The 19931-nt window shown below is 45.1% G+C and overlaps 1 protein-coding gene across 1 annotated transcript in view; it reads left to right on the top strand.

Annotated features, from left to right (window-relative positions):
* LOC137376798 (echinoderm microtubule-associated protein-like 6) overlaps nt 1-19931 on the top strand; it is a 741885-nt gene that overhangs the window by 619273 nt on the left and 102681 nt on the right. Inside the window, exon 32 of the mRNA XM_068045814.1 lies at nt 18712-18841. Coding sequence (XP_067901915.1) covers nt 18712-18841 — 130 coding nt within the window. The remainder of the gene's footprint in view (nt 1-18711; nt 18842-19931) is intronic.

Genomic DNA, 19931 nt, shown 5'->3' with positions numbered 1-19931 from the left:
TGTGACTGACAGCGGGCTGCCTGGGCGGGATGCGCGCTGATTGGTGGTTCACAGCGCAGGTGTCCTGGGATCAGGCACTCCTGCTGTTTTTGCGCTGTTGAGGGAGTGAGTGGGAATGGCTGCTGCAGGAAGAGGGCCAGCACACACCCAGAGGTGCAGCGTGGAGGGAGCATGCTGAGAGTTAGGCAGCCCTTTAAACAAACACTGACCCAAGGAGCAGAGGCGGTGGGGGGGGGGAGGGGGGGAAAGGGGGGTGAGAGGGGAATGGACATGGTGGGGGATGGGCAGGGTGGGGAGGGGAAGAGAGCAGGATGGACATGGGGGGAGGGGAAGAAAGTGGGATGGACATGGGAGGGGGAGAGGGGATGGACACAGAGAGGGAGAGTGGGATGGACACAGGGGAGAAGGGGATGGACACACAGAGGGGGGAGAGGTCGATCAGAATCACTCCTGACAGCTGGACATCTATCCGAATTTGCTGCATCGCTGTATCAAGTATGCGGGCAGATATTTACTACTTGTGCAAGCAAAACTAGCGCCAAGTATCTCACTAAACAGGGAGAAATGTGTTTTAAATCGTTCTGTATTTTGATGACATTAGGTTGGCTGTACACTTTATATACAGATTAATTGCCCTCATGTTAGTGGCTGAGTCAATAATTTTGTCAAATGTCCATGGTGCAACATGTTGGTGCCTCTCCCTGGAAGAGTAGAAGAAGCGAAAAGTTCCAGTATATAAAGTGTACAGCCAACCTAATGTCATCAAAACACAGAACGATTTAAAACACATTTCTCCCTGTTTAGTGAGATACTTGGCGCTAGTTTTGCTTGCACAAGTAGTAAATATCTGCCCGCATACTTGATACAGCAATGCAGCGAATTCGGATAGTTGTCAGTATGACATGTGGCTATAACCAGGTATCAGATGCAATTCCTGGAGGATGTAATAAGCTGTACATGCAACATTTAGTTACATTTGGTGGAAGAGGTTGTTTCAGCTGAATGTGTCTAAGAATGTGAATGAAGAAACTATTGGAGGTGAAGGTTCAGATATTAAAGTACACCCGACTGCATAAGGGGCATTCATGGTAAGCTGTGAAATTAGTCTAAGACAGTATGATTGGGAGGTAGCCATAAGTATAATTTATTTCATTAGTGGGAATGGTGTATACTCCAATCTTTGTTAATCCATTAATCATCATCTTACATTGGTTCCATATATATGGGATATTATTTATGGCATTCACACTGGTGACACCAGCTCCCATTACTGCTCTGCATGGTGGCCTGTGGCAGCGACTGCCTCATCTGCCTTACTTCTTTTCGGAAATGTCAATAATGTCCTACTTGCCTTACAGACAGTGCATTTTTAAACAAGCTTGCTGTGCTCCAAATTGGCCAAACCATGAATCTTATCCCTTTAAGGCCTTTAGGTCACACAGCAGTCTTCAATTTACCACCTACCAACAGGCAAGTTCCCAATCAAAGGCTTTATCCATTTCTGGAGCATGGCCACTTTTTTAAATGGCACTGATGTCAGAGATATGATTGGCTGGGTAGAATTCCCGTGAACTCAACTTCAAGTGGACCTGATGAGAAATCTTATACTGTTTCTTTCCTTCATCCTCTTGAACCTATTTCTGAAACAACAACAAAATATAGCATGTTTAAAGTTGGAAAACATCTCGAGGTATTTCATGGGAGTATAATCAAACATTGACACCAAGCAAAAGAAGGAGCTTTGGGAGGACATCTACAAGCTTGACCAAAGAGGTAAGTTTTAAGGAGGAGAGATAGAAGTGAAGAGACAGGGAGGTTAAGAGAGAGAATTCCAGAGTCTAGTACAATGTAATGGAGATGGATGCAGGCTATCTTTGTGATGGAGATAATATGGGGTTGGAAACTCAGCTCTGGGTCGAATGGAACAATGAGACTGTGAACAGTCTGTTTCAGCCTCAGACAATGGCCAAGGAGAGGGATGATATCAGTTGTAAGAATGCAGAGTTTGCGCAGACCAAAGATGGTGGCTTTGCTCCTCCTAATGTTTAACTGGAGAAAACTGTGGCATATCCACAACTGGTTATCAGACAAGCAGTTTGACAAGACAAAGGCAGTGGAGGGGTTGGGAAAGGTAGAGGTAGAGCAGAGTGATGCCAGTGAACATGTGGAACTAACATCACAATCCCAATATTTAGGGGAGCCAGCTAGGGGGTGTGGTCGAAGTGGCCGGGTAATGCAGGTACCCAGAGAGCCTGCTGAATTTAACAGCAGGACCTCATTAAACAAAAATCTCCATTTACTGGCCAGCAGTCAACCAGATTGAGAGGCTGGCTGGCTATCAGATGGGAAGTCTTGCATAGGTAGGCAATATCGGGTGTGGAGAGGAGGGAGCTGGAGAGTGGAGGCTGGGGTGGAGATCATGGGGTTGATTGGAGGCAGGGGCGAACATCACGGAGACCAGGTGTAGGCATAGTGGCGAGATCAGAGGCCACAGTGGACATCATGGGGTGGGGTGGGGTCAGCTGTTCATCAGAAAGGACGCAGGTTAGCTTTGGGGTCTGGAGGAAAGTACTCCTACTCCCCTGGCCCAGAAGCAGTGCTGTAAAGGCAGTTACTTACTAGATGTGGCCTTCCTTGCATCCCTTCAGCTGCCAGGTTTCCTGAGCCTGGGAAATCCAGCAATTAAATCTGAAAGTCTGTAAGTATTTGAGGCATGCAACCTCATTAGCATTTTAAATGACTGGTCCACCTTTCCAGAGCAGATTAGTCGTCCACCCCCCGCCCCCGCTCCCTCCCCAACCTACCTCTGTTAAAACCAAAGGTGGGTACGTTGGAGGTTGGTAGGTGTCAGGTTTGTGATTTGAAAAAAGTTTTAAACAACCCCCCCACCCAACCTATCCTGGGGAGTTAAAATCCTCCTCATGTCTTTGGTTGATGTCATTGAAGACTAATATATAAAGGAGGAAAAAAGGATGGCCAAGCATCCCCTTAAGAACTTTAGGGGACTCCAATGGTAATGGTAAATGTTAGAACCAGGCCATAGAGGAGAAAATTTGGAGAAGGATGACATGGTCGGCCATGTCAAAGCCTACACAGAGGTCAGGAAGCTGACTTGGGATAGTGCACCATGGTTGCAATCACAGAGAATATCACTTGTGACTTTGGTTAGGGCCATTTCAGTGCTGTGGCAGTGGCACAAACCTAATTGGAAAAGAAAACAAAAAGATAAAAAATGATAAGTGGCTTCAACCATCTGTCCTTAAATATTCTTCATGGAGCATAGGGGAAAAATTGGATTAGGCTGGAAAATGGGCACGGGAATTACGATGTGCAATTAATCCATGCCCATTTGTTGTGATGTATGCAACATGCAAACTTCGTGTTGCCTGTTAATTTAAATTATAGTGGCATGCATTCCAGTGCTAAGCATACTGCTGAGTGGTTGCATGCCTCAGCAGGGGTCCCAAGCTCGTGCAAGGCTAGCACCACTCAAAATTAGCTTGCACTACTTAAATCCAGTCTGCCCCTCTTAAAGGCGAGGTGCATTAGAACATGGCTACCTGACCCGGACCCGACGACATGTGTCGGGTTCGGGTCGGGTCGGGTCGCACTTCCGGGTCCGGCATTCAGGCTCGGGCCGGGTCAGACACACTCTTATCACCACCTCCAGTAAGTGGCTACAATGTTAATGTACTTTTTGGACTTGAAAGGTTGTTTAGTTACAGTTTTTTTAAGTTTGTGCAGATAAGCAACAAAGTGAAAAACGGAAGCTAAGTTAACTGATGGTCGAGTTGGGTTGGGCACGGGAAAAAGTGAAAGGACTCGGGTCGGGCTCGGGGTCGGATGTGGTTCTGTTGGGCTTGAGTCGGGTTTCATTTGCAGACCCAAGCTGGCCTTTAAGGTTCATCCTAGTTGCAGCAGGTGCTGGAATTGGTTACAGAAGGGTCTCTGAGCAGGAAGAAGATTGGAACTGCGAAACAGCGTGGACTATGTGCTCCAAGGTTCCCCAATGCAGCAGTGGAAGCCTTGGTGCAGTAGGTGAACAGGAGGAGAGTGGTCCTATTCCCTCAGGGGGATAGATGGCCCTCCAGACAGACACTAAGAAGACAGTAGAAGCAGGTAGCCATCGCAGTCAAGGCTAGCAGTCTAGCCCTGAGAACCTGGATGCTGTGCAGGAAGAAGTTTAATGACCTCATGCAAGTGGTCAACGTCAGTCAATGCATCTTCACATGCCATATACTTACAAGTGAACCCACTAGCCTCATACACTGTTCCATCCACCACACCCCTTTCACTTACCTACCAGCTATCAAGTATGACTACATTCATAGCATCACACCCGCATCTCTCATCTTACACATGCTGCCAGCTATTCAACTATGACAGGCACATCACCCAAGCACCACACTCACTAACACACTTTGTTCTCTCCTGAAGGACAGGATGGCACATAATTGTAGGCAGCAAGATCTAACTGGTGGGGCACAGACACAGCTGCATGTCCTCACCCGACAGAGAAGCGGGTAGTCACCTGGAGCAGCCACACTTGTTGCCATTGTCAGCGGCGGAGCTGAAACCATGAAAGAAAATGATATTTTCCTACCTAATCCACCTTCTCACATCCCACTTCCCCGTAACCCAACTATTTCTTCTGAGTTGAAATTTGCAGCATGCAAATTCTCTTACTTGCCCCCACATTCCTCACTCCAACCCTACTCTATGTTTTTATCCTTTCAGATACCCAAGAACTGCCACCTGGTCAAGCATTGGTGCAGAAATGTGAAGTCCAAGAGGAGCAGCTCACTGATGAGGAAGAAACACTATCACTTGATCTTACACTCCTCAGCCACCAGCTCAGATACTGGCACTGCACATACTTGAGGGGAGCGTAGAGGCGGGATCTGCACGTGAGTCACCAGGTACAAGTGGCCTTCAAACAGCGCCAGGGGAAAGGATAGCACAGGTGACAGCTCCCCTTAGGGCACAGTCAGACACGACTTCTGCTGCAGAGGACTCAGATGAGGACTTTGACGGGGCGAACAGAAAAAGGCTATTGGGCATGCACAATGAAATGGTTGGTACATTGGCAGGCCTGCCAGAAAGCCTGATCTCACTGTTTAGGAGCATGGGTAGGCGGTGGCGTATTGTATTATCACTGGATTAGTAACCCAGAAACCCAAGGTATTTCTCTGGGGACATGGGTTCGAATCCCACCACAGCAGAAGGTGGAATTTGAATGTAATTAATAAATCTGGATCTAATGATGGCCATGAAACCATTGTCGATTGTTGCAAAAACCCATCTGGTTCACTAATGTCCTTTAGGGAAGGAAATCTGCTGTCCTTACCTGGTCTGGCCTACATGTGACTCCAGACCCACAGCAATGTGGTTAACTCTTACATGCCCTCTGAAATGGCCTAGCAAGCCACTCAGTTGTACCTAACCGCTACGAAGTCAATAAAAAGGAATGAAACCGGACGGACCACCCGGCATCGACCTAGGCACTGGAAACGACAATGGCAAACCCAGCCCTGTCAACCCTGCAAAGTCCTCCTTACTAATATCTGGAGGCTTGTGCCAAAGTTGGGAGAGCTGTCCCACAGACTAGTCAAGCAACAGCCTGACATAGTCATACTCATGAAATCATACCTTACAGACAATGTCCCTGACACTGCCATCACCATCCCCGGGTATGTCCTGTCCCACCAGCAGGACAGACCCACCAGAGTGGTGGCACAGTGGGATATAGTAAGGAGGGAGTTGCCCTGGGAGTACTCAACATTGACTCCGGACCCCATGAAGTCTCATGGCATCAGGTCAAACATGGGCAAGGTAACCTCCTACTGATTATCACCTACCACCCTCCCTCAGCTGATGACTCAATACTCCTCCATGCTGAACACCACTTGGAGGAAGCACTGAGGGTGGCAAGGGCACAAAATGTTCTCTGGGTGGGGGACTTCAATGTCCATCACCAAGAGTGGCTCGGTAGCACCACTACTGACAGAGCTGGCCAAGTTCTAAAGGAGATAGCTGCTAGACTGGGTCTGCGGCAGGTGGTGGGGAAACCAACATGAGGGAAAAACATACTTGACCTCGTCCTCACCAATCTGCCTGCCGCAGATGCTTTTGTGAAGAGTGCAGGAGGGCATGCCAGGAGCAGCACCAGGCATACCTCAAAATGAGGTGTCAACCTGGTGAAGCTACAACCCAGGACTACTTGCATGCCAACCTGCGTAAGCAGCATGCGATAGACAGAGCTAAGCGATCCCATAACCAATGGATCAGATCTAAGCTCTGCAGTCCTGCCACATCCAGCCGTGAATGGCGGTGGACAATTAAACAACTAACTGGAGGAGGTGGCTCCACACACATCCCCATCCTCAATGATGGGGGAGCCCAGCACATCAGTGCGAAAGATAAGGCTGAAGCATTTGCAACAATCTTCAGCCAGAAGTGCCGAGTTGATGATCCACCTCGGCCTCCTCCTGAAATCCCCAGCATCACAGATGGCAGACTTCAGCCAATTCGATTCACTCAGCGTGATATCAAGAAATGACTGAAGGCACTGGATACTGCAAAAGCTATGGGCCCTGACAATATTCTGGCAATAGTACTGAAGACCTGTGCTCCAGAACTTTCTGCGCCCCCAGCCAAACTGTTCCAGTACAGCTACAGCACTGGCATCTACCCTGCAATGTGGAAAATTGCTCAGGTATGTCCTGTCCACAAAAAACAGGACAAGTCCAACCCGGCCAATTACCGCCCCATCAGTCTACTCTCAATCATCAGTAAAGTGATGGAAGGTGTCATCAACAGTGCCATCAAGCGGCACTTGCTTAGCAATAACCTGCTCAGTGACGCTCAGTTTGTGTTCTGCCAGGGCCACTCAGCTCCTGACCTCATTACAGCCTTGGTTCAAACATGAACAAAAGAGCTGAACTCAAGAGGTGAGGTGAGAGTAACTGCCCTTGACATCAAGGCAGCATTTGACCGAGTATGGCATCAAGAAGCCCTAGCAAAACTGAGGTCAATGGGAATCAGGGGGAAAACCCTCCGCTGGCTGGAGTCATACCTAGCGCAAAGGAAGATGGTTGTGGTTGTTGGAGGTCAATCATCTGAGCTCCAGGACATCACTGCAGGAGTTACTCAGGGTAGTGTCCTAGGCCCAACCATCTTCAGCTGCTTCATCAATGACCTTCCTTCAATCATAAGGTCAGAAGTGGGGATGTTCGCTGATGATTGCACAATGTTCAGGACCATTTGCAACTCCTCAGATACTGAAGCAGTCCGTGTAGAAGTGCAGCAAGACCTGGACAATATCCAGGCCTGGGCTGATAAGTGGCAAATAACATTCGCGCCACACAAGTGCCAGACAATGACCATCTCCAACAAGAGAGAATCTAACCATCTCCCCTTGACATTCAACAGTATTACCCTCGCTGAATCCCCCACTATCAACATCCTAGGGGCTACCATTGACCAGAAACTGAACTGGAGTAGCCATATAAATACCGTGGCTACAAGAGCAGGTCAGAGGCTAGGAATCCTGAGGCGAGTAACTCACCTCCTGACTCCCCAAAGCCTGTCCACCATCTACAAGGCACAAGTCAGGAGTGTGATGGAATACTCTCCACTTGCCTGGATGGGTGCAGCTCCAACAACACTCAAGAAGCTCGACACCATCCAGGACAAAGCAACCTGCTTGATTGGCACCCCATCTACAAACATTCACTCCCTCCACCACCGACGCACAGTGGCAGCAGTATCTCCCATCTACAAGATGCACTGCAGCAATGCACCAAGGCTCCTTCGACAGCACCTTCCAAACCCGCGACCTCTACCAACTAGAAGGACAAGGGCAGCAAATACATGGGAACACCACCACTTGCAAGTTCCCCTCCAAGTCACACACCATCCTGACTTGGAACTATATCGCTGTTCCTTCACTGTTGCTGGGTCAAAATCCTGGAACTCCCTTCCTAAGAGCACTGTAGGTATACCTACCCCAAATGGAGTGCAGCGGTTCAAGAAGGCAGCTCACCACCACCTTCTCAAGGGCAATTAGGGATGGGCAATAAATGCTGGCCTAACCAGTGACACCTACATCCCATGAATGAATTTTAAAAAAGTCCAGCTGCAACTTGGCACAGGGCTTTGCTCAGTGCCTATCCATTCCAGCATGGAACTGGTGGCCATGAGAACATTTGCAGTCCTGACCACGATGCAGTGTCTGATGGCCAATGCCTCAGCTTTCATTGCAGCACAAGCAAAAGCCACCCAACATCTAAGTGCTGCAGTGGAAGCTCAGACGGTGGTCATGAAATATCAGCTTGTTGCCATGCAGGCTCAGACTGCTGCTATCATCTCTGCAGGTATCAGTGCTCAAAGGGGCTTTCAGGGTCTCACAGCCATCTAGCGATCTGTGGTCCAGCAGATTACTAGGATTGCTGAGGTGCTGCCTGGGGGCAGTGGCAATAGCTCCATGGAAGGTGAGCCTGCTGTCCTGTCTCAGGATAACAACATTCATCCTCCCACACTTGCCACTCCACCAGTACCCTTGTCGTCCAGCCGGTCCAGACTGCTGTCAAGGTAGAACAGTCTGAATCCAGGCCTTCTAGGCCCAGAGCTGTGTGAGGTTGTCTTGCAAGGCCGTTTACAGTCTCCCCACTGAAAATCAAGAGCCTTCCACCAGCCATGCTGCAGTCACTGGTATAGCACTGCGTAGGAGCACTAGGACAGGCAAAGGCACCCACAAGACAGGCACTAAGGGAATGCCCAAGGATGATTAGTTGACCTTTGTATAGAATATTGGATCGCCTTTTGGAATAAGTTGATTTGGAATGGTTGTTTTGTGGTAGCTTTTATTTCTTCATTGTGGCCAAGAGGACGCTGTGATGGTTGTAACAGAGGTATGGTGTGTGACTATTGTACAATGGGGATTTGAGGTTGTGTTCAGTGGAACTGTAGCCAGCTGAGATCAGCCTGGACAGCCTTACACGCCTCCTCCTCCTCTTCCTTCACTTCCTCCTCTTCTACCTCCAGTTCCTGACCTGCTCGCTGTACCCCCAGTGGGAAGCGGTGTGTCCCCATGATGTCCAGGTTGTGGAGGATACAGAAGACCATCACAAATTGGAACACACACAGGCTCCTCCAGACCAGTCCAGGAAGCAGAACCGTTGCTTCAGCACCCCAATGATCTGCTCTAAGATATTTTGTGTGGCACCATACTCTCATTGTATGCATACTGGCCACATGTGGACAGATTGTGGAGCACAATCATGAGCCAGGTGTTAAGCCACCTGCATGCAGTTGATGGCAGCCTGCACCATGTGCAAGCTCCCTATCCTGGCAAAGCCATGTGCAAGCTCCATCTGCTTCATCTCTGGTCAGAGAGAACACAATGAACTTCCCACTCTCTGGCATAAAGAGCGTCTGTCACTTCTCTCATGCAGAAATGGATGGCGATCTGTTACAAATGCCGCCTGCTCCAGCCTGGAAGGATCCCAACTCTAAGAAATTTATGGCCATGGTCACTTTCACAGCCATTGGCAACACCATCCTTACCATGCTCTGAGGTTATAGGCAAGAGGAGGAAGAGTATCATGAGCACCTCTTTCATAAAACACAGATGACACACACACTGCTCCTGACTTAGGTGAGGTAAGGAAATGTTCCTGGAAGCTCCAAGATGAATAAGGCATCCTGCTGAGAGCCCTTCACCCATCCTCCTCCTTTTGCAAGCAGTTTGTCCTCTTCCATGCTATCTGTGCTGCATCTCCCTTCCATGCTGCAGGCTAAGGGGAATGGCAACCCTTGAATGGGGTCAAGTGGTCTGACCAGAATCCTTGAAGTTAGAACCAAGGCCTTCTCCATGTGCAGCACCACTTCCTGTTGACTTCACCAACTTTAAGCAACTCTGGAAACCACCAAGCACTTCCACAAGCTCAGAGCCAGTAGAAATTAACCAGCAACTAACCCAACAGTGATTGATGATCCCTTAAAATATTGCTGGTGAGGGATCCTTCCTGCTGCTGAACATGTTTCGCTGTGCACATTTAAGAGAGGGTGTTTAGTTGGAGAGGCGGGGTCAAAAAGGCAGCACTGGTGTGTCAAATCAGTATTACACCCTGACTGCATGATCTGCCTACTTTGCCTACATCTGGCTCACACTCTTAGCACCCACACTAACGCCCTCACCAAGTGGCATTCAGCATATAGTTGCACCGGAAGTGCGCGCATGTGACATGAATGTCATTTTAGTACCAAAACAGCACACCTAGTGCCGAAACTATGGTGCTACAGAGCCCAATTTTGAAGCCATTAACATATTACCTCAAAGATTTAACCACCAAATTGAATAAGGTTTTTGGGTTTTTTGATGAAAGACAAATTACCATTTCATTGTGCATGCCCAATAGCCTTTCTCAGTTTGCCCCATCAAAGTCTTCATCTGAGTCCTCTGCATCTGTTGTTATTACTTTGTAATTGACCTCTCTGAGGTAAGTAAATATTGTCCAAGACTTTCACTCCTATTTACTCTCCTTCTTCATGAAAAGCATTAATCACCATCCTACCATTCCATCGGTAAAATAAACACACCAAACCACAATTCCAGTACATGATACAAAATTTATCACAGATATGTGTGGCAGCTGAATCCCATATCCACTGCCTCTACAAGAGCCACTGTTTAAGCAGCTAAAGTACATTTAACAACCCTTTTTATTTTCTTAGTTTCCCAAGCTAAAGGACAACATTTCCTATTCTCACCCATAAGAAATGTTATCAAACCAGCTGCACTCGAATACCCATCAGGAAAATTAGCATGTAAAGCATCACTGAAAATGACTAGTTTCATGTTCTTTGGATCGCTTAAAGTGGGGAACTTAAGTACGCATTTCTCCAGATTTAATTTTTATAATGTTTTATTTGCCCTTAAAACATTCTCGCCTTTAGGTTGTTTCATTGTAGTATTTAACTCCAATACATTAAAACTAGTATCTGGTCTAGTCTGAATGTCTGTTACGACCTCAGTGAGATTGTTAACGTTAAAATATGAGAGGTGAATCCTCAGAACAATTACAAGAATTACACGACAAGATTTCACGTTTAGAGACTTATTATAACAGCTAAACTAAAAGAAATCCCTTAACTAAATAGTACTTTGTAAGTAGCTGATATCCCAGATTACAAAGAAAGGTATTTACTTTTTAAAATATTTGAAAATCTCACACCCCACTTATACGTTAGAGTGCTCTTTGAAATTTTTGCGGTTAAAAGTCCCAAACTCCTCTCTATTGCAGTGGGTTGGATCTCTCAGACCTTTTCGAATCAATGTCTTCTTCGTTCACTTCTGCAAGCATTTCCGACCTGGACGTTCATGAATAAGGCAATTCCTGGTGATCCTGCTGGTCCTCTATTTCTCCGCAAGCTTCAGTTTTCAAAACAGGCTCACGTCTTCACAGCCTTTCGCTGTCTTGGGCTTCTAAGAGCAGGTGTTCCCTCTCTCACTCTCGAGGCTGCCACTGCTCATTGTCTTCTGTACCGCCTGCTCTGAGGCTGCAACCACAATGTTCCCTTCTTACAGCCTGCCTGCCTTCAGAAAATCTGTTACATTTATCTGGCCAGGTCAATAGCTTATTGTCCTGTTCCAATATGCAAAGTCCAGAAGTCTGGTTTCCCAGTGCCACCTGGGCCTTCCATTCTTCCCATGTGTTAACAGCTGCTTGGTACATTTGCATCTTCAGAATCACTGACCCCGTTGTTTACGACCAGAAAGTCTGGGAGGGTGAAATTCATTCTTCTCCAGTGTTATCCCTGCAGTCTCTTTTTTTTGAAAAAAAGCTTTGATTTCTGTTCTCTGTTGTTCTGGTAACCAAGATTTTTGTCTTGTCCTTTAGCAGAGTGGATGTGAGGTCACCTGACCTTTCAACTCCATCACAAATTTTAAAACATATTCATGTTACAAAGTCCAGCGTTCATAACAGTGCCCAATCAGTTCAACTGACCAATCAAGCTTCGCAATTGCTCTGTCTCTTCTTTGGATACGATATCATGTTTCTGTGATGACGTAGCATGATTAACCAGGATGGGAGTAACACTCTCTAAATAGGATTGTTATTCCTGTTCTACACTGCTTCTAGTTCGGTTCACAGACAGTTCTGTGGCCTTTTATTCATTGTCTTAGCTATTCAAGTTATGGGCTGTACTTGCACTTTTATGTCTGTCGGAATTACTATTACGAGATTTTTCTCTTGCGCTGTCGGAGGCTGTTTCTGCGGTATGTGATCATTTTCTGATGCAAGAGCCACTTCTGGACCCACTATAAATAATTGCACAGCCCTTTCCTACTCTCCACTCTTTCATCCCATTCTGTCAGACCATGGACCTCCCTTCTTCAGCATCATCGTGAACACTCAACCATTATTTACCTTGCCAGTAATTTGTCCTGCACACCTCACAATTGTCGCATCCCTCCATTCACTAGACCCCTCTGAAATATGTCAGCTGCGTACACACTATGGGCAATTGGCCTTCGGATCTGTTAGCTCTATCCTATGCATCATGATCACTCACGTTACCACTATCCAGCCCTTGAAATACCGTATTCTGTTCCTCAGGACATTTATCACATTAACACCTGAGCACTTGAGATACAAGGTACCTCATTTACTTCTATCAGCTGCTCAGAGTCGAAGATTTTGTCATTAATTTTGAAAGAACCTTAACAATTTGATTGCCATGCTTGATAAGTATTGACTTACCATTACAACTTATTACCTTACCAGGGACTTTCTATTCCCTATGACCCTCTCTTTTATAATACACCAAATCTCCTGAATTAAATGCTGTCTCGGTGGTCTTATACAATGCCACAAAGCTCTCCGAATTTTCTCCAAGACCTCAGCCTTGATGAATGCCTGTCTCCCCGCATGTAAAGTATTCATATGTGCAGTAAAAATATTGAACTAATTGTACTACCTTCTAGAGCGGAGGACTATCAGAATAGAAGGCAATTTGGAATTTTGCCCATTGACTAATTGATAGGGACTATACCCTCCAATCATCTGAAGTGAATTCTTTGTATGAGCTACCCATACCAGGGCAGTTATCAACTTGCAGTCTGGCTGATCAGCTAAAAATGTTTGCAGCATTTCATTAATCACCACGTGGTTCCTTTCACAGAGCACATTGCAGAAAGGACTTTCAGCTGCGGTGTTCATGACCATAATGTTCATGTTTTCACACATGTCTCTGAACTCGCCATTGGCAAAATCTCCTCCATTATCCGTCAGAAACTTCACTGGTGCCCCAAGTCCTGTGCCTATCCATTCCTCCGTGATTTTGTATATAACACTTTTTTGTCCTTACTAAGTATTATTGTAGGAAGACTAAGTCTGGTCGCCAAGTCTACAAAATGTACAACAAAAGTATTTCTGTCTTTGTCCTATACTTTTAGATCCATGGCAACTACCTCACTAAAGCCACATGCCAGTGGAAGGCTTACATAGGAACGTCGGAACGGGAGTAGGCCATTCAGCCTATCAAGCCTGCTCTGCCATTCAGTACAATCATGGCTGATCATCCACTTTAATACCTTTTTCCCACACTATCCCCATATCTCCTTATGTCATTGGTATTTAGAAATCTGTCAATCTCTGCTTTAAACATACTCAATGACTGAGCTTCCACAGCCCTCTGAGGGAGAGAATTCCAAAGATTTATAACCCTCTGAGTAAAGAAATTTCTCCTCATTTCGGTCCTAAGTGGCTTCCCCCTTATTTTGAAATTGTGTCCCTGGTTCTAGACTCCCCAACTGGGGGAAACATCTTACTTGCATCTATCCTGTCTATCGCTTTAAGTACTTTGTAAGTTTCAATGAGATCAGCTCTCGTTCTTTGAAACTCTAGAGAATACAGTTTCCCCAATCTCTCTTCATAGGACAGTCCCACCATCCCGGGAACAAGTCTGGTGAACCTTCGTTGCACTCCCTCTATGGCAGTAATATCCTTCCTAAGGTAAGGAGACCAAAACTGCACACAGTGTTCCATGTGCGATCTAACCAAGGTTCTATACAATTGAAGCAAGACTTCACTACTTCTGTACTCAAATCCTCTTGCGATAAAGGCTAACATACCATTAGCCTTCCTAATTGCTTGCTGCACCTGCATGTTCGCTTTCAGTGACTTATTGACAAGGACACCCAAGTCCCTTTGTACATCTACACTTTCTAATCTCTTACCAGTTAAGAAATACTCTGCACATCTATTCCTCTTACCAAAGTGGATAACCTCATATTTTTCCACATTATATTCTATCTGCCATGTTCTTGCCCACTCACTAAGTCTGTCCAAATCCTCTTGAAGCCACTTTGCATCTTCCTCACAACACACATTCCCACCTAGTTTTGTGTCATCCGCAAACTTGGAAATATTACATTTGGTGCCCACATCCAAATCATTGATATATATTGTGAACAGCTGGGGCCCATGTACTGATCCCTGTGGTACCCCACTAGTCACAGCCTGCCAACGCGAGAATGACCCACTTATTCCAACTCTCTGTTTTCTGCCTGTTAACCAATCCTTAATCCATGCTAGTATATTACCTCCCATCCCATGTGCTTTAATTTTGCTAACCAACCTCCTGTGGGGGACTTTATCAAAAGCCTTCTGAAAATCCAAGTATACTACATCCACCAATTCCCCTTTATCAATTCTGTTGGTAACATCTTCAAAAAACTCCAACAGGTTCGTCAAACATGATTCCCCATTCATAAATCCATGTTGACTGTGCCCCATCATTATTATCCAAGTGTCCATTTATCACATCAGGAGGACATGGCTGCATCCTCCAATGCTGTTTACAGATTTCACACTTCTCATCTTTCTCTTTTATTAGCCTTGTATAAACCTCATTAACCACACCTGCATCTTTTAGCAGGATATTTAACCTTTGACAAGTAGAGTGAGCAAATTGTCTATGCAACTTTAAGACAGTTTCCTCTCAGTTTCTTATCACCTGATGCCATTAATACTTGTCTAACAGTCTGATTAGAAACATCAGGTTTTGTTAAGGAGATACAATAATGTTCTGACTCTGTAAATTAACTTTCTAAGAATAATTGCCTTACCATGCTCCATGTCAAGTTTCATTTGTGCCTTTTTCATAAAAGGTTTACTCAACAGCATAGGTATCTCACTAGCAATTACATCAGTACTTATAAAAAGGCTTACTCCAGCTATTTTACATGGAATTACAAACCTCTCTGGTGACTTCAATGTATTGTTATCATCAAACCTGAAGCAAGTAGTACTTTTATATTACTTAACCTTGAATTGATCCTCACTACTTAGTGAATCAAGGTAACATTTTAAGCAAATCTGTTGCTCATACTAAAGTACAAGCTCTATGTAGCACTGCACTGTTAAGACACGTCTGCAAATAGCATTCATCACAGGACTAAAACTCCTTGCGACCAGTATAATATTTTCAGATTCAGCATTATCTTCATCCTCTTCCTCAAAATTCTCTGAATCAAGTGTCATTTCAAGGAGCCTGCCTCTCCACTTTGGGCAGTTCATCGCATAATGATAGGTGCTTCAGGTGTGACACAAACTATTAACTGTCCATTGGGCATTCTTGGAATTAATTTGCCTATTCTCACTGCTCCAATTCTGTCTTCTGCTTTAATAGCCAGATCTCCTGAAGGTGCTTTCATCCTCATTCTGCCTGTCTTTAGTCCTTCCATTGTATTGATGCCTTCGTCCAGTATCTGGACCATTTCAAAATCTGGCAACCACTATGTCACCCTGGAATGCCCCATTTATTCCACGAAGGCTGAAGGAAATGACTGTTTACGCAGGAACTTTGTCAAGGCAGCAAACTTCTGATCCAACTGGGTCTCCCTCTCTGAGCACCGAATACCAGTTGGAACCAGTTACCAGTCCATATGAGACACCTTAGCACAATCCAGTAATTTAAATGCTTGTACTGATCTGGGATCTCCACATTGTATAAAAGATTGTAGAAATTCAATCTGTTAAAGTTCATGACATTTTCTTCCATGGAATGACCATCTGTTTTCTGAAATTTATCAAAGTCTGACCTTGCCTCATAGGCATTTGACAGATCATCTTTCTTGTAAATTTCATCCAAGAACTCTAATAGAAGGTCCAAACCTTCATTACTATCCAACTGCCGGGCATCCAGCTCACAAAGTACTTTATTTCTAATTTTATTTCTGGTAGGAAGCGGCAACTCTGAGAACATTGTGTTATGATCCTTGAGTTTTTTGGGAAGAATGCGGTATGCCTTTAAGGCTGGAAAAGGACCCGTACTGCTTTAAGAACCAGCAAGCCTCAGGAGTTAGAGAAAGTGCATTTTGGTTGCCATTGGATACAACCATACAGAGAAGGAACCAACCAGCTTCAAAGAATGCATCCTGGTTACCTGGCAACAGCCATTCAGGACCAGAGATCGAGAGATACGTTATTACAAATTAATTTTGAGCTGGCTTATAGTGGACAGACTGCTCTAACTCTGGAAAACAGACAGACAGCTGTGTGTTAGCACCTGAAAGGAGACCTCTCAGACCATTTAAACTGAAGGAAGAGAATTTAGTATGTTTGTTTATTATTCTGTCTCAAAATTCTAAAAAGTCAAGCCAAAACAGAGATCTCTGATAATTTAAACTGAAGGAAGTTAGACTATGACAATCTTTTATCCCTCAAAAAATTCTAAAGCCAAGTTGAATCATTAAAAAGTGTTTGCAAGTTGGTAATTGTTGAAATTCATCACTGGAGAAGGAAAGCATCGCTTACTGTTGAATTAAACTCCGGGCTGTTATACTGTTGAAGAACCTTTTTTTCCCCCCATTGGACATCTGTGAGGACTTCAAGCAACCTTGGATTGTTCCACATCCAGCAGGAGCGTAAATCTGCAAGGGCTCTAAATTTTTTCTGTTTTAAATGTTGTTTATATCTTAGCAGTGTTTAAGAATTTAGTTTTTCTAATTAAACAGTTAATTTGTTGATTTAAAGACACCTGGTTTGATCAGCCTCATTCGGGGGTTAATAGATGGTACAATTTGGCTGGGTCTTTCTTTAATTTGGAAAGTTTAAAATGATATGTTAGGCTAACTGTGGAGGGACGGGATTGAATTAACAGTGCGTTTCATCCACCGCAATCAGAATCGTATATTTTGATTGAGGGCTTCGACTTGAGCGGTCAGTCGTAACAATTGGAGGGTAATCACACCCCGACGATTTATATGTGCTTACTGGCATTTTTCACAATGGCTACTGGGATTGTAGTTTGCTGTCTGAAAATGTTTTTCTTAGCTTCCAACCTTCACCTTTAGGCAACCATTCTCTACTACCATGTTCGAATCCAGAAGGCTGCGTTTGCTGACAATGCAACCACTAGGTGGTGCAATACTGGGGCACACGTGCAAATGCAGCCTTATTGACTGAAACATCACTGTCTGCGACATCTCAGGCAGCTGCCAGTAATAAGAATGGTGCTTTTCAATTTGACACAAAAAGACAAATTGAACCCAAACCCCCTCACCCCTCAATTCCCGCCTCCACCCCCTCCCACAACAGTACCCCGCTCCCTCCTGTGATCATTGCTCTCCTCCCCACTCCCTCTCGCCACTCTCGGCTGCTTGCTGCTCCATCCCACTCCTCTCGACTCTTCGCCACTCCATCCCGCCACTCCCAACTACTCCCATCATGCCACTCCCACCTGCCAGCCACTCCATCCCACCCCTCGACTCTTCGCCGCTCCATCCAGCTCTCAACTGCTCAGTGCTCCATCCTGCCCTTCTCTCCGGTGCCCGTCTGCTCGCCATTCCCTCTCGCCACTCACTCCCCAGCTGGAGAAGTGGTGGGAGGGGGGAGTGAGTGGGATGCTAGCGGCAAGGCAGAAAGCAAGCGATGGGATAGAGCGGCGAAAAGTCGAGAGCAGTGGGATGGAGTGGTGAGCAGGGGGGAGCAGTCTCAAGCAGGCAGGCACGGGACAGAATGGCGGGAGGGAGTGGGAAAGAGAAGCAGCAATTGAGGCGTCAATTGCAGGAGGGAGCGGGGTACTGTTGGAGGGGATGGAGGTGGCAATCGTAGCCATTGAGGGGTGAAGCACCACTCAGACTTCATTACATCTGAAGTCATTACGTGGTGACATTGACGTCTGCATGTGCGGACCCATACTGGCAAGCTGGCACTTGTTCGGATGCACTGATGACATCAGTGATCGCTCTGCGCATGCTCTGCATTGTCAGGAGACACTCCAAATCCAGAAAGCCAGTTGGTGAAATATAAAACTGGAGCCAATCTTTACACACTTTTATATTTATTTAGAGTTATACATTACAAGCATACACCTCCTAACGCAAAAACCACAGTTTTAGTCCATGTCTATTTATAGGGGCTCAAGTGAATCTCCAGTTTCTGCCCATCACCTGCTTACATTTAAATACAATTAATATACAATTAACACATCACATCAACCACATTACCCTCATCAACGCTCTCAGTTACCTCATCAAAAACCTCAATCAAGTTAGTTAAATACAGTTAAGGTCTCAATTTTTGTGACAACCGTAGCCTCAAATTCTTCATCTACAGTTTTTGCAGGCAGAAATATGTACCTTTAAAACCTGCTTCAATTTGTAGTGTTTTTGATATCAAATTCATCTTTTGCTTTCAGGAGATTGTCTTGGAACATGTTTTTGGATACAGAGGCTTTGACTGTCGCAACAATCTTCATTATCTCAATGATGGGACTGACATTGTTTTTCACACAGCTGCTGCTGGCATTGTTCAGAATCTGTCTACAGGTAACGAATGTATGACTTTTCAGCTGAAGCAATGAAAATAGAATTCTGAACATTGGAACAGGAGTAGGCTGTACTATTCTGCCATTCAATTAGATTGTGCAAATCTGCATCTTAACTGCATCTACCTGCCTTGGTTCCATAACCCTTAGTACCTGTGCCTAACAAAAATCCATCAATCTCAATTGAAATTTTCAATTGGCCTAGTCTCAATAGCATTTCGGGGAAAGAGGGTTCCAGATTTCCTCAACCCTTTGTGTGAAGAATTACCTCCTGGCATCATCCCTGAACAGCTAAGCTCTAATTTTAGGGTTATGCCCCCCTAGTTCTGGACTTGTACCACAGGAAATCATTTATATCTACCCTCTCAAGTCCTTTAATCACCTTAAACATCTGTTAGATCACCCCTAATCTCCTATATTCAAGGAAATATAAGCCTAGTTTATGCAATCTGTCCTCATAATGTAGCCTTTTTAGCCTCACTCCTTGTACTCCCTCCAACACCAATTTTCCTACCTGGTGTTTGGTGCCCATAAAAAAGCTTTATATAACTGTAACATAACTTTCACCCCATTGTATTCCAGCTCTTTGAGATAAAGGCCAACATTCCATTAGCCTTTTTAATTATTTTTTGTAACTGTTGACTAGTTTTAGTGATTTCTGTACTTGGACCCCTACTCTTTCTCTATTACTTCAAAGTTCCTAGTTTCTCACCATTTAAAAAATATTCTGAACTCACACTTTACACATGGAACTCCATATGCCATAGTTTTTCCCTTTGCAACTTTGTGCTTCCCTCGACACTATTTACTGTGCCACCTTACGTGGTGTCATCAGAAATCTTGGAAAAACAAATCGCTATTCCTACATCTAAATCATTCATAAATAAAGTGAAAAGCAGTACAGATCCCTGAGGACACCACTATTCACATCCTGCCAATTTGAGTACATACCCATTATCTCTAATTTCTGTCTTCTACGCCCTAACTAATTCCTTGTCCAAGTCACTAGGTTGCCTCCAATTCAGTGCACTCTCAATTTTATTAACAATCTCTTATGTGGATCCTTATTGATTGCCTTCTGGAAATCCATA

The sequence above is a fragment of the Heterodontus francisci genome, chromosome 13 (assembly GCF_036365525.1).
Source record: "Heterodontus francisci isolate sHetFra1 chromosome 13, sHetFra1.hap1, whole genome shotgun sequence".
Taxonomy (NCBI): Eukaryota; Metazoa; Chordata; class Chondrichthyes; order Heterodontiformes; family Heterodontidae; genus Heterodontus; species Heterodontus francisci.
The sequence above is the reverse complement of the archived record's forward strand: the minus strand, read 5'-3'. Positions and strand labels throughout refer to the sequence as shown.